This window comes from Ursus maritimus, unplaced genomic scaffold (assembly GCF_017311325.1).
Source record: "Ursus maritimus isolate PB19 unplaced genomic scaffold, ASM1731132v1 scaffold_20, whole genome shotgun sequence".
Taxonomy (NCBI): Eukaryota; Metazoa; Chordata; class Mammalia; order Carnivora; family Ursidae; genus Ursus; species Ursus maritimus.
Window position 1 is genome coordinate 42,146,339 of NW_024424453.1, and position 14,368 is coordinate 42,160,706.

At 37.2% G+C, this 14,368-nt stretch overlaps 1 protein-coding gene across 1 annotated transcript in view; it reads right to left on the reverse strand.

Annotated features, from left to right (window-relative positions):
* The window catches only part of NEK10 (NIMA related kinase 10), a 199,701-nt gene that overhangs the window by 140,963 nt on the left and 44,370 nt on the right, over nucleotides 1-14,368 (reverse strand). The window contains exons 14-21 of the mRNA XM_008709406.1: nucleotides 13,777-13,854; nucleotides 11,665-11,729; nucleotides 9,980-10,082; nucleotides 9,757-9,885; nucleotides 9,086-9,223; nucleotides 6,228-6,273; nucleotides 3,931-4,052; nucleotides 3,674-3,776 (exon numbers count right to left, since the gene is read on the reverse strand). Coding sequence (XP_008707628.1) covers nucleotides 3,674-3,776; nucleotides 3,931-4,052; nucleotides 6,228-6,273; nucleotides 9,086-9,223; nucleotides 9,757-9,885; nucleotides 9,980-10,082; nucleotides 11,665-11,729; nucleotides 13,777-13,854 — 784 coding nt within the window. The remainder of the gene's footprint in view (nucleotides 1-3,673; nucleotides 3,777-3,930; nucleotides 4,053-6,227; nucleotides 6,274-9,085; nucleotides 9,224-9,756; nucleotides 9,886-9,979; nucleotides 10,083-11,664; nucleotides 11,730-13,776; nucleotides 13,855-14,368) is intronic.

The window sequence follows — 14,368 nt, forward strand, 5'->3', positions numbered from 1 at the left end:
TCCTGAGGGAGAATAAAATCAGGATTCCATAAAAATGAAATAAAGAACAAGATAAAAGTTGGGGAAATTAAAAAATGTGTAAATCAAAATTAAATATTCAATAGAAGCACTAGAAAATTAAGTGGAAGAAATAACTGAAGTAGAACAAAGAGACAGAGTTGAAAACTAAGAGAATAATTATTTTTTAAATTAGGAGATTATTTAGCATATAGATCTAAGACTAATAGGAATTCTAGAAGGTAAAGGGGAAGGGAGAAAATAATGAATAAATAAGGCAGAAAAATTTCCCAAGACTGAAGTTTAAAGCCTCCAATATTGAAGTACACACCTAGCTCCAAACACACTGAATGAAGAGAGACCTACCCAAAGCTGTGGATAAACAGAACAACCTAAAATTTTCTGGATAAATAAAAGAGCTCATATATCAAGTAATGGGAATCAGAAAGCACTGGCTTTCCAAACAGCAAAACTGGATACTAAAAGACTGAAGTAATGCCTTCAAATATGAAAGGATAATGACTTTCATCTGAGAATACTACATCCACCCAATAGAGTACAGGCTCTCCTAAAAATATTTTGTGACATACAAGCATCCAAAATTATAAAATCCAGAACATTCCTTTTTTAGGAAAGTACTGGAAGATACACTTCAGCACAACAGGAGAGTTAAAAAAGAAGAGTGTGTAAGTGATGAATCACTAAATTCTACACCTGAAACTAATATTACACTGTATGTTAACTAACTGGAATTTAAATGAAAACTTGGAAGGAAGGAAGGAAGGAAGGAAGGAAGGAAGGAAGGAAGGAAGGGAAAAAAGAGAAGAGAAGAGGGAAGAGGAGAAAGAAAGAAAGAAAGAAAGAAAGAAAGAAAGAAAGAAAGAAAGGGAGAGAGAAAGGAGGAAAGAGAGAAAGAAGGAAGGAAAAAGAAAGAAAGAAAAAAGAAAGGGAAAATCACTAGAAATCTAAGAAAGACTCCAAGTAGAAAAGGAGCAAATGTAAGTTCCAGGACAATAGCCATGCAGCAGACCTAAATTCAAATCCAGTCTACATTGTAGTAAGCAGCTACCAGAATCGGGTGTCCAGGAAAACAAAATTGAGAGTAACCGCCATGTTTGACCACATGGAAATAGTACAGAGAGGGCTTTTATAATCTTTTTGGAAGAACTGGAAAGAAGAAATGATACCTAGATAAAAAATTTAGAAAACAAACAAAAAAGAAGGCAATTCTTAAGTCCAAGAAAAACAAAAAGGTCTACTAGAAAGGAAAGATGAGCAACATTGAACAATAATTGTACAGTAATAATAATGTAAACATTGAATATTGATTTAACCCCAAATTGTGCAATAACAATATTGGCAGGATGGGGGCGCCTGGGTGGCACAGCGGTTAAGTGTCTGCCTTCACGCTCAGGGCATGATCCCGGTGTTCTGGGATCGAGCCCCACATCAGGCTCCTCCGCTGGGAGCCTGCTTCTTCCTCTCCCACTCCCCCTGCTTGTGTTCCCTCTCTCGCTGGCTGTCTCTATCTCTGTTAAATAAATAAATAAAATCTTTAAAAAAAAAAAAAACAATATTGGTAGGATGGTAGATGGGGAAGAAGAAGAAATAAGAAAACTAAATCCTCAACTATCACAATGGAAAATCAAGTGCCAGAAAAAGCTAAAGAGAACTAAATTTTTTGGAAAAGAGAGAACTGGGGATTGCAAAAAGGTGTTTCTTTATAAGATTTTTAGCACTATTTTATTTTGTAAACTATTTTGATGTGCAGTACTGATTACAGAAAATAAATATAAAATTGAATAAGCTTAGATAGAAAAGAAATCAAGCTACTACAATAAAAGATTAACCTCCATATATTAAAGGTAACCAAGGAAATAATTGCAGCTGGTCTTAGTAAGAAAATAAAATGCAGGGTTGGCTATTACTCAGAAACATGACCTGAATAGCCATCAAAGGCATCATATACCAACACAAAATAGAACAAATCTGTTCAATCCTATTTAATAATATATATGTATAATAAATTTGATTTCTATTAATTCTCATTAACTTGTAAATTAAATTAAAATTAAAAGGTATATAAATAGGAAAAATTCTTAAGAAAACACAAGTCTAATTTATAAAAAGAAAACAATTGAAAGCTTATGGCAAACAAAATTATAATTCATTTCAAATGATTGAGCAGATGTGTGTCCAAGGTCAAGATTCACAATTACTTGATCTCATTTTATATTTCACAAAGCACTGGCCTGGAAATATTTCCAAGTAACTTTGCATTGGAAGTTATCTATAGAGTTCCTCTTTGGGGTTGCTTTTTATATTTTAAACTAATACAGGATGCTCTTAGAAAAATTTGGACAGTAAATCTAATTGTTGTTACTGAAGACACATGGTGATGGTACAGGTGCACATTTGGAATTGCCTTTATGAAGAATTAGATTCTACTAAAACTAAGAGAATCAGCTTTAAAATGTTATCATGTGTCTCTCACATCAATAACATTTAGGGAAGTGGTCTCCAAAGCTAAATGCCTAAGGCGATTCCACTGGAGGGCAGGAAAAAATATGGAAACCTTTATTTATTTTTTTTAAATATTTTATTTATTTGACAGAGAGAGACACAGTGAGAGAGGGAACACAAGCAGAGGGAGAGGGAGAAGCAGGCTTCCCGCTGAGCAGGGAGCCCAACGCGGGGCTTGATCCCAGGACCCTGGGATCATGACCTAAGCCGAAGGCAGACGCTTAACGACTGAGCCACCCAGGTGCCCCAGGAAACCTGTATTTTGATTTTTTAGTGCACCCCTTTATATTTTATTTGTAGACTTTATATCAAATAATTGTACAGTGTTTTAGGCATAGAACTTATAAGTAAGCATATATATATTGGGAGTATATTACAAAAAGTGTTTTGCTAATGGAATGTCATGAGCAAAAAATATTTAGTGTCCACTGATTTAGATATGTATATCCCTACTTCCAGTTGGTGAATGATTAATAGTCCATGAGAGTAACACAAGTGTTCAAGAGTAAAGAAGAACAGGAGAATCAAATTATCAATCTAGGCTAAAAAGTTAATTTTAAGTTATGACCAAGAATTATACAATTGTGGGAAAAAAATCAACCTCCTCACTTGTAAAATTTTAGCCAACATTAGGCCTACCTGCCATCGGTTGAAAATATTTTGATAAAAGCTGATGCTGAAATAAATGCCTCGATTTTTCATAGCCCTTGATATGTACACTTGTCACCCATACGGTACAGACAATACTAAAACAGTTCATAACAATGTGCTCACATGGTGGTCATAAAAGCTTTTGCTGATGAAGTGGTGTTGTATAGAGAGAAAAAACCTAGCAACCATTGAATTGGGAGTTAAATACTTAAACATCCAAACAGTACTTTATTCTCTCATATGGGCAAAGTTCAACTCAATCAAGAACTACACTAGTGACTGTCCAATACACACATAGGGATGTTTACTTCATTAAAATTTGATAGAATTTAAAATTCACATCCTCAGTCACACTACCACATTTCAAGCGCCCAATAGCCACAGATTGGAAAATGCAGATACAGAGCATTCTCTTAAGTACAGAAACTTCTATTGAACAACTCTACCCTTGAATAATATTCAGGAATTCCTAAATTAAAAATTTTAAGATTCTTATACTTACTAACTGTTACTTTGTCCTTATCCCCCAACATAATGTTATTTGGTGTCAGATCTCTATGAACAATCCTCTTCTCCTTGTGTAAGTACCGAAGAGCTAAGCAAAGCTTGAAACAGCAAATAAAAAACAAATTTTATTTCCCCCAACATACATATCCCCACGGATGACTACTATACACATCTCTAAGAAATCTGCTCAGAAATTTACTGTTTGGTAAAAAATAAAAATAATAATAATAACATAATAAAACAAAAGTGTACCTGTATAAATATTTTCCATAGTCTTTCTTCAACAAAATGATGTTGTTTTTCCTTCAAAGAACTGAAATGTTCTCCAAGAGGGACCCCTTCTATAAGCTCCATAACTATATACAACCTATCATCTATAAGAAAACAAGGAAGAGATAATAGAAATTTAAATTCAATATATTTAGAAAAAAACTTATGAATTCGAATCCGAACTTCCCAACACGTGTGCATGGCACAGCACTGAAGAATTAGAGACGTGCTAAGATATGGATCCAGTCAGTCCTGGAGGCAGTGGAGGTGAGGGGCATTTGGGGCTCCTGGAGCCCAGCAACAGTCTCTTTCGACTACGGACTACCTCCTAGCATAAGTTTACGCTGGCAAATATTAACATCTTCTATGTGTGCCAAGATGAGGAACAGCTGGAAGGCGCCAAAGAGAACAAGTAAATGATGTCAAGTCATGGAGCATTTCCTAAAGAACGTGCAAACCCACCTTTCCTCTCAGCTGTTTAAAATGTACCCTTAAATCATGCCAGAAATTCAGAAAATAGCATTTTAGACTATCGTTTGATAGTCTCATAGACGTACGTCACAGAATTTTACAAAGGAATCATGCCATGGTCTTACAATGACACAGCTGAAAACACAACCCACCACAGAAATTTCTGTCACGCTCCTCTAGAGCAGAGGAAGCTGGACTTCTACTGGTTTTATCTTATGGATACTGGGAATCTCATAACTGATTACATTCATCTCTTTGCTTTGGATGTCAAGAAACCAAGTAAATGCTACTTTGTCTCCAAAACCAAGATGAAACTATTAACAATGGTATGTGATAGCTACCCTTTGTGATGTTCTGGCTGTATATAAATTATGTATGTACACAATATTTGCAAAAATGAAATATTTACTATACGTGTTCTGCTGCTTACACTTTTTCACCCAGCAGCCTGACCTAATGGTACACATAGATCCATGCCATTCCTTCTGCTGGCTGCATAGTATTCCACAACACCGATGGAACATTATTTATTCTCCTAAAGACAGACATTTATATTGTTTTCAATCGTTCGTTATCCCAAGAAATACTCAGTGTATGTACTAATCTTACTCCTAACTTAATTTCTTCCTTTCTTATAGTAATTGATTTTTTTTTGATTGAAGCATAATTAACATACTGTATTATATTAGTTTCAGGTGTTCGATATAGTGATTTAACAATTCTATACAGTACTCAGTGCTCATCACAATAAGTGTACTCTTAATCCCATAATTCCCTAATTCGATTTTGCATAATTCCCTAATCTATTTTATCATATTTTATGTATTTGGCCACTTCCAATTGTTTTTGGAAGACGTCAGGTTGTAAACGTTTTATTTTGTTTTTAAATTAGCCTAAGTTGTGTCACTTCAGTAGTGCAAGTCAGAAGCCAATCTTGATCTCTAATGGGATGTGCACTAAATTATAAGAACTTATTCTAATACCAAGAATTCTAATACCAAGGGAGCAGGATTTACTGGACAGTTTCAGCACTGGGTTCCCCTAAGTCACCTAGGGGAAGGAAGACGGGTAAAAACATAAAATGCCACAGCACACAATAGGTTTGCATAATTATAGCATTTATAAAGAGGCAATGAGGAAGTCCCAACCATTGCCTTGTATTTCCTTAAATCTTCCTCCAAATGATTTACCTTGAAACTTCGTACGTGATGCACTTCATTAAGGTTTATCAATACTTTTACTGTTTCAGTCAAAGGTCCTATATGGTTTTAAGCATGTGACTGAGTTTGGCTTTATCTCGACCTTTTGATTCTTGCCCCTAAGGGGGCCTGCCTGCAGAATCAGTCAGGGCTCCATCGCCACCTTGTGGAAATTACCTGAACTTCAAGGAAAATAAATCTCAAAGATGTAGCCACTCCCAATTTATTAGGGGGGTGAAAAATGTCATCTGAATCAACGAAAACAATTTTTCATTTTGTCTTAAATAAACCATTATCCTTTAGTTTGTTGCTTTCCTAATCCTACTATAGTTGTGTGTGTGCGTGCGCGTAAGAAAATAGCTATAATAACTATTTTGCTTTGTTCATGTAGCGTCTTTCATATAGGAGTCTAAGCACTTTATAACTATGTGTAGGTCATTGATTATTATATCACTGTTCACTGATCAATAAAGTGATACACAAGGGCCCCCACAAATAAAGAAAATAGTTGAAAAAGAAATAAAGAATTATTTTGTGACTTTCTAATATAGAAAGATACAATATAGATACTTCTCCTTAATTAGAGGTATCATGAAAACTCATACTTACTTTCCAGAAATGTTTTGTAATAGCGTACAACATTGGGATGATAGAGCTATAAGAAAATAAATAAACATTATATTACTTCAAAATATTAACTTGCTTCACAGATAATTTAGTTGGATTTTATATTTGAAAACAACACAGAAATTATTGTATTCATATTTATCTATAAATTAAGCATTTCAAGATATCATCTAATTGAGATTTGAGATTTTTATCATGATTCTTATTATTTGCTACCTACAAAACTAATCTGAAAATAGCAATCTCCCATATAGACTTATCAATTAAAATTAAAAACCGATTGTACTTTATCACTTAATTGAACTAAAACGGAGAACTGTAGAACTCAAAGTAAACTGAAGAATTCATTTAGCACTCCCCATCCCAACACTACACACACAGTGCAAGGCGAAGAAAACTGCAATGAAACAATTTATGTTGAATATGTACACCATTGCCTTAATGGTCTGAAATAATCTAAAAGTTACTAACTCCATTTATATTATAATAATAGTTTGCAAGGACTCCCTTCTTGGCCAAACCTTAGTCAGGCTTCTCTGAGCCTTCTTCTTGACAAGGCTTCATTCTTGGCCTGCCTGGTTTTATCAAGAATCCTGCCAAGCCAGTTTAGCAAGAATCTCTCCACTCTTGATATCCAGTCAAGTTCCTCAACGCCCCATCTTTGATAGCTAATGAAGTCCTCCCAAGTAATTTTTCATCCAGACACCGCCTCACCCAGCCTCTTGGTTGAAAATCGCTAGCTCTTGCTATTGTCTTTGGAGGTGAGTTCAATCTCTCTCCCCTGTTGTAATAGTTTGACTCCTATTGCAGTAGTCTTGAATGAAGTCTTCCTTGCCATTCAGTTCTTTGGCCTAAGTTTACCTCAGGATGTGACATGGAAATTCTACTTTTCAAAACATTCCTTTTCTATAAGAATATCAAAATGTTTATAGTTGCTTACTTATAATTTAAGTTTCTTGGCAAACTGAAATTTATGCTATCTCAGAATAGTTGACATTACATTTACAAACGGCTTGCATCTCTTTCTGGTCTCTTTTCTTGCCTTTTTGAAGGGGAGTCTGGGAACTGTCCGCCAAAAACCTCCCCTTTCATTCCTCCATTGCAATTGAATTTGGGTGGAACATGGCTTCCCAGTCAGAGATTACATCTGTCAGCCTCCCTTGCAGCCCTGAGAGGGACTGTCACTAAGTTCTCACCAAGAGAATGTAAGGGGAAACACGTGTGCTCCTGTGTCTAAGTCCTAAATACTGGGGACCCCCCCACCATGCTTTATCTCTTTCACCTTGGATGTGAACATGCCTGTGGCAGTTTCAACCATGCAAATGAAGCAATGGCCTAGCAGGTAGCAGAGCAGTAAGGGAGAAAGAACTTATATTCCCAAATGATTGCATGGAACAGAGAACATGACCAGCTTGGTCCACTCACTCAAGGATTGTTACATGAAAGAGAAATAGCTCACTGCATTGCGAAGCCTCTTGTTTAGGCCAATGTATTTGGAACCTCTTTCTTACTGCAGCTTAATCCTATTCTTAACAAACACACTCTCCTTTTCTAGTTCCATTTCTGCCACCTCTATCTGCCATCACTTCCTCCTTTTAGACCTCTCCATGTTATTGTCTTTTCCATTGGTTCAGTCCTCTCGTAAGAGTACGACTGTACAATTTTGAGTTATCTCGAAGTCCAAACACATGCCTCTTATATGTCCCCACGCTGATATTTTCTTTTGTTAGGAAATGTGCCAAAACAAGGTCTACCTCATCAACTCTCAAGTGGCCAGCAGATTTTAAACAACATGGTAATAAGCAACAGGTAAGCAACAGAATCATCTTCCAAGCCTAGCTCACTGGCCAGGACTATACCCAGATCAGGGTTCAGATGAAGATACTCTGATCTGCTTGCAGCAAAAGCCATGCTCTAGCCTTGTGCAATATAGCGAAACAGCACGCTGCCAAAGATCAGGGCATCCTACACAGGGGCAGACACTTCTTCAAGTCCACTCTAGTAGTGTATATGAAAGTCAACTACAAAATAAGCTATTGATGATAGTATGTACTGCAATTTATGAATTGGGCTAGAACTATATATTTCGATGAATAAAGATTGTCGTATTTATTTGGTGATCTTTATGCTCCGGCACAGATGCTATGCAATTTTAACTCGTGGAGATCAAAGAGCAGGGAAGCTGGTCGTTCTCCACAGGAGTTACAAAGGAACAGTATCCATAATGAATGTATAAATAAGGAAAGCTGAAAAAGAAACCCACGTATTCTTGGATCACAAAATCCAATCTCACTTCTCTCCTGACATGTTTATTCTTTCTCCCCAAACAAACCTTCATAATGATAGTTAATTGAGTTGTTACATTATGTCTGAATATTCTGCTTGTGCCAATAAATAATAACCCATCTTGAAAATCTACTTTTAGATTTAATAAGCTGTATTTGAGGAATGTTAACAGCTTGGGTCCACTTGACAAAGTCAGGGAACTCTTAGTCATATGCTTATGCATGTAACTAAGTAACCAAATAGTCTACAATATAACGAGAAGGAAATGGATATGCTTACAATGAAAAAAGAAGGCTGTTTCACATATGTGGCACTCTGCTGTAAACCCAATCATTCTGCACCCCAAGCGCTGATATAAACTCCAGAGAGTCCTTCTACCGTTCAATGTCAAGCCCTCGGAAAAACATCTAACTAAAATATTACCACCTCAATATCAGTTATTGTAAACAGAACCATTTCTTAAACAGCATGGACAAGAATAGCACAAGAACTCTACTTTCTTCTGATGACACTTAGTTAAGGAACATATCTTCATAAACAAGAAAAACGTTTACCTGCTCTTTAATTATGGTTAATTCAGAAACAATATTCTTTACACTGCTGTCTCGATCTTTTTTATCCTTTCCAAATGCTGGGTTATGTAAATTGACCTCTTTCATTGCTAAAAGATTTTGACCACTACGCTTTCTAACCTAAAATAAGACCAAAAAATAAAATAATAATAAATAATAATAATGGGGCGGGGTAGAAAGAAGGGAAAAAAGAGATTGATTAATAAGTCACACAATTAAAACAAGTAATCTAAATAATCTACATAGAGTAACAGAACTTTCAAAATTCTCTCTGTACGTACACTAAGCTCAGCTCAAAAAACTGGTATCTCCTGGGTCAGTCTGCACTATTCGGTAGGATTTTACTAGGTAAATATAGAAAACTCTGGTATGAATTCAGAGAAAGTTTCACGCACTAGGACAAATCATTTCGACTATTTTTTGTGAGACATTAACAACAGCTTTTGTCTTCAAAGATCAGTGACCAATTTCTAGAGCTGAGAGCTGAGATAAGATAACATCAGTACAGCTATTTGATGGGCAAAAACAATCACTCCAATTTGTATCTATTTTTCAAAAGCGAGGGCTCTCATCCAGTTGCGTGGGTGTGTGCAAGTGGGACATCTGGTTTGCTTTGGAATGTCAGAAAGATCATTCCCCAAGAGCAAAGTCACCTTGTAGACACAGCCAAAAGCTCCACTTCCAAGATGATCCAAAATCGCATAGTTGCCTATATATTTCGAAGGAGCTTTATTCTGATTAATGCTTTCGAGATTTTCAGCAATTTGCTTCAGTTCATCCTCCTAAACAAAAAAATAAAAAGGAAAAGGGCACTATGATAATTTCCATTCCTGACCACATGCCAGCCTGCCCAAATTTTTAAAACTCAGGACTTACCACTAACAAATTCAACTTTGATACCAATTCTTCATAAGCACTGATATCACGAACATAATGTCCTATATCGATGAAGATCTCAAACAAGTCGGTGGGGAAAAGTCTACAGGGAAAACAGACACACGGACACTTTCACGTAGGGCTTGGTAACTGTTGCTCATCCCTTCCCTTTGGGATCTAGCTCACTCACAGATAAATTACATTAACCAACTGAGGGCTTCAGAGGGGAGGGGGTGGGGGAATGGGATAGGCTGGTGGTGCGTAGTAAGGAGGGCACGTACTGCATGGTGCACTGGGTGTTATACGCAAGTAATGGATCATGGAACTTTACATCAAAAACCAGGGATGTACTGTATGGTGACTAACATAATACAATAAAAAAATATTATTATAAAAAATTTTAAAAAAGATTAATTAAACAAACTTAACTTCCTTAGGTTATCAACAGAGTGGGGGCAAATAGTACTCAGCAGCTTATCTCACAAAAATGAACTAGAACTACAGTTCTTACTGGATAACGAAAAGCAACCAGAGAGGAAAGTTTCTAGAGATGTGGTGTACCACACAGTGCTTGTAGTTGACAATACTGTGCTGTACACTTAAAAATTTGTTAAGAGGGCAGATCTCATGTTATGATACAGGTTATACAAAGACCTTATTTGTAAGATATTTGGAGGTACAGGCATTAAACATTTTGGGAAGGAATGTTTATGGGGTGTTTATGGAGTGCTGAACACTTTCATAAATGCCATTTGATTCAGTCCTCATATTAACCCTAGGAGGCAAATACTAACCCCATTTTTGAATGTTTTATGAAAATAAAATAAAAATACAGGTAAATGAAAAAAAATGGAGAGATTTATGCATCATTTGCAGGGTACCGGTTTCAAGGGCTTAGTAAAATCATTAAGTCCATAAAAATGGACGGTTTAGGGCCTTGAGATAAAAGGGCTATAATGACTTTACTTCTTTTTCTCCCCTCAAATTCAAGCATCGCTTGTAAATAAAGTAACAACATAAAATGCTCCAGTGCTTCTGAACAAAACACATTATATTAACTCAAGTTCTTATTTCTATTCTGCCTTATATCAATAGAATTCTAGTAAGAACTTGGGCCTATGATTTTGGCCAGCCCAACCCAGGGGCATGCAGACCACACATGTAGGTAACTAGCGTTTGCTTCCCAAGGGGGTGATTTTTCTGTCACGCTCACCAGCACAGCCTCCTGACCCAAGAACACCTAGCCTCCTCCCCTCTCAAATGAGCTCCTGCCCTATGGAGGATACCCTGACAAATACTTCTTTTTCTATTGATTCAGAGGAAATGACTAGACCAACTTTGGAGTTTCTGAATGCATAAGAACAAGCCCATGTTTTGATGTCATCCATTTAAAATGTTAACATCCAAAAAAAAAGGAAAACTAAAACCTATAGCAGTCATAGTAATGAAGAAGATTTGTATTGATAGAGTGATTTTTTTTTCCCTTTCTTCATCATTTCGTTCACTTTCAGTGTTAAAATACCACTAGGGTAAGTCAGTGTTACTATCTGTGGATTCTAAGAAATCTGAAAACACATGCTTTGCATACTGATTCATTTTTCTCTTACTGTTTCCATCTAAATCAGGGATGTGAAAACAGTTTAAACTCATGATCGCTGGTCACTTAAATTTCTCTAAGCTCATACCTTTTAAAGAGTGGTCTGTTTCTTTCCATACTAAAGAGAAACCTCAAGGCTCTGAATGCATAACACTGGAAAAGAAAAGGGTGTGTGATTCTCAAATGGTAGCTCAGCAAATTAAAACATTACCAGGATAAAATTATCGTGAACTAAACATTAAAGTGACTTTATTGTGAGTGGCTGACCTCCACGGGAGCCAAAGCTTATGACTAAAAACAAAAACCATCAATACCTGGAGTAGGTCTCATATTTTTAAAAAACATTTATGTTGTAGAATGCTAGGATGTTAGCCTTGTTCCACTCACCACTTGTCATTAATTCCTTTCTAGAAAGTACAAAACGAACACTGAGACCAGAAATAAAATTCCTACTCTGAGAAAACCAAACGACCAGAGATTTTCAGGAGCTCAAGGTTTATTTTGTTTCCAGCTTGCTATGTATGCCTCAGTATTTATCTGGCTTCTATGAGAAAATAAACACTCGAAATGATGACATATAAAAATAGCCACAGGCACATTGGACTCAAACTTGACAAATTGGTCTCTTGAGTAAAGAGTCTTAAGCGTTCCCCAAATAGAACAATCTACAGTAACTCCCGAGAACACTCAGAAAGAGGCCTGTGAGACTTTACCGAAGAAAAATAAACGTCTAAATGTCTAATGGTTTGCAGTGCCAAGAAAAAAAACAGAGAGCCCCCAGCCAGCAGCGGGGCCCGGACACAGGCCACCATGGGGTGATTAGGGCCTGCTGAACTCGGATCTGGAATCATCCCATAAAATTAGTGGTCCGAATACAGAAGGGTCTCATATAAAATTGCCCAAGGAAGCAGGCAGATGACACAATGACACGACGGAGCCGCGTGGAGGGTGGTGGAGGCAGTGAAAGGTGCAGGACGCAAATGCTCCTCGAAAACCTTGAATTGCGAATTTTTAGAAACCCTCTACTGGCTTAACAAAATGCATCCGTAGGGCGGATTTGACTTGCTTGTTGGCCAGCATCACATCACGTGTCTGTGGTGCACCAAAGAAACTAAGACCCACACCTGTACGTTGTCATGGGCTCTCTAAAACCTCTGTCTGCCAGCCCATGGCTATCACCAAAACTGCTCTGCTTGTTTTCACTATCGTTCTGGGGGACAGCCCTTCAATCGGGGTGGAGGTAAACATGGTTTCTTTTTCTTTTTTTTTTTTTAAAGATTTTATTTATTTATTCGACAGAGACAGAGACAGCCAGCGAGAGAGGGAACACAAGCAGGGGGAGTAGGAGAGGAAGAAGCAGGCTCATAGCGGAGGAGCCTGACGTGGGGCTCGATCCCATAACGCCGGGATCACGCCCTGAGCCGAAGGCAGACGCTTAACCGCTGTGCCACCCAGGCACCCCTAAACATGGTTTCTTACTTCCTCTTCTAAATGACTTGGGGGGGAGAAAATGAGGTGCAAGTCTTGCAAAGGCTTACTTTCAATCTGATTTTATCTTTCCAATATCTTTGGGGACACTGGCCCCCTGATGCCCACTCTTCAAAACAGCACGCAGGACCCTGCAGTAATGTGCACCCCTCTTACCTGCGAGACCTCATCTTACTCCCCCTACCACACACCCCAGCTCTCCCAGGCGGCCTAAGCATACTCTAAGCCGCCAGGCTCTCACACTTTGCACATGGTATTCCCTCTGCGTGGCATGCCCTTCCACCCTGTAGCCAATGCCATGGCTGCGCTACTCATACCCCTTTATCGACTTGGCAAGTCTCTTCTCATCCACATAGATCCATTTTACAGGCTTTCCTTTGTAAAGATGAAATGTTACCGACTGTGGTCCATGCTTAAAGATGGAGTAAAATTTTCCTCTTACAGTTTTCTGATACATAAGCGTCGTTGTGAAAAAAATAGAACTTACTGATAAGCAAAGAAATACATAAATAAAATCACCTGATCCCCCCACCCAGAGAGACCACTGCTAAGCCCTTTATACTGTTTTAACAGCATTTGTTTTCATGCCAGCCTCCCGCACCTGATATTTTTCCCTCCCAATCAGTACAGAGACTGGGAGGGAATTTATATAACCAGAGTTTCCCCAGATTTCGGTAACTTGATACTGAAGAAAAATGGACATGCTTATTACCTGTAGTAGATTAGTTTTTGCCGCATTCTTTTGTTTGTTTGGTAAAATTAATTTTCCTATTGTATATACACCATTTTCCTGGAAGAATAAAGAGCATGTGTTATCTGTGACCAGTGCCACTGCCATAGAGACACACAAACACAAAGAAGCAACTACACAATCTCAAAAATTAATCCTAGAGAAGAACTGTTTGTAGAATTTTAGAACTTTGTGTAAGTATACAGGAGAATAGTAAATACATCAATGTAATAGTAAAGACTACAACCACACTCTTAAAATTTCAACTGTCTTTAAAGATGATAAATAATAAAGCATATCAATTTAAAGTCATTTAAATACTTTAAAAAGAAGGAGTGGGGATAAAAAGGGACTGAGTAAAGGGATCCAAGTATTTTTACACTTCGCATTTTAAATATCTAACCATGAAATATAATTTCTGCCTTTACAGTTTGGTAATTCATACACATAGATACATTATTGTAGAAAAGAACATCGAAAAAAATAAAAGAAACAAGAGTAATAGATTTTAAAAAATGAAAGTTATGCATGGAAAGTCCAGAAAGTTATCCTTCTAGACTTACTCTAATACTCT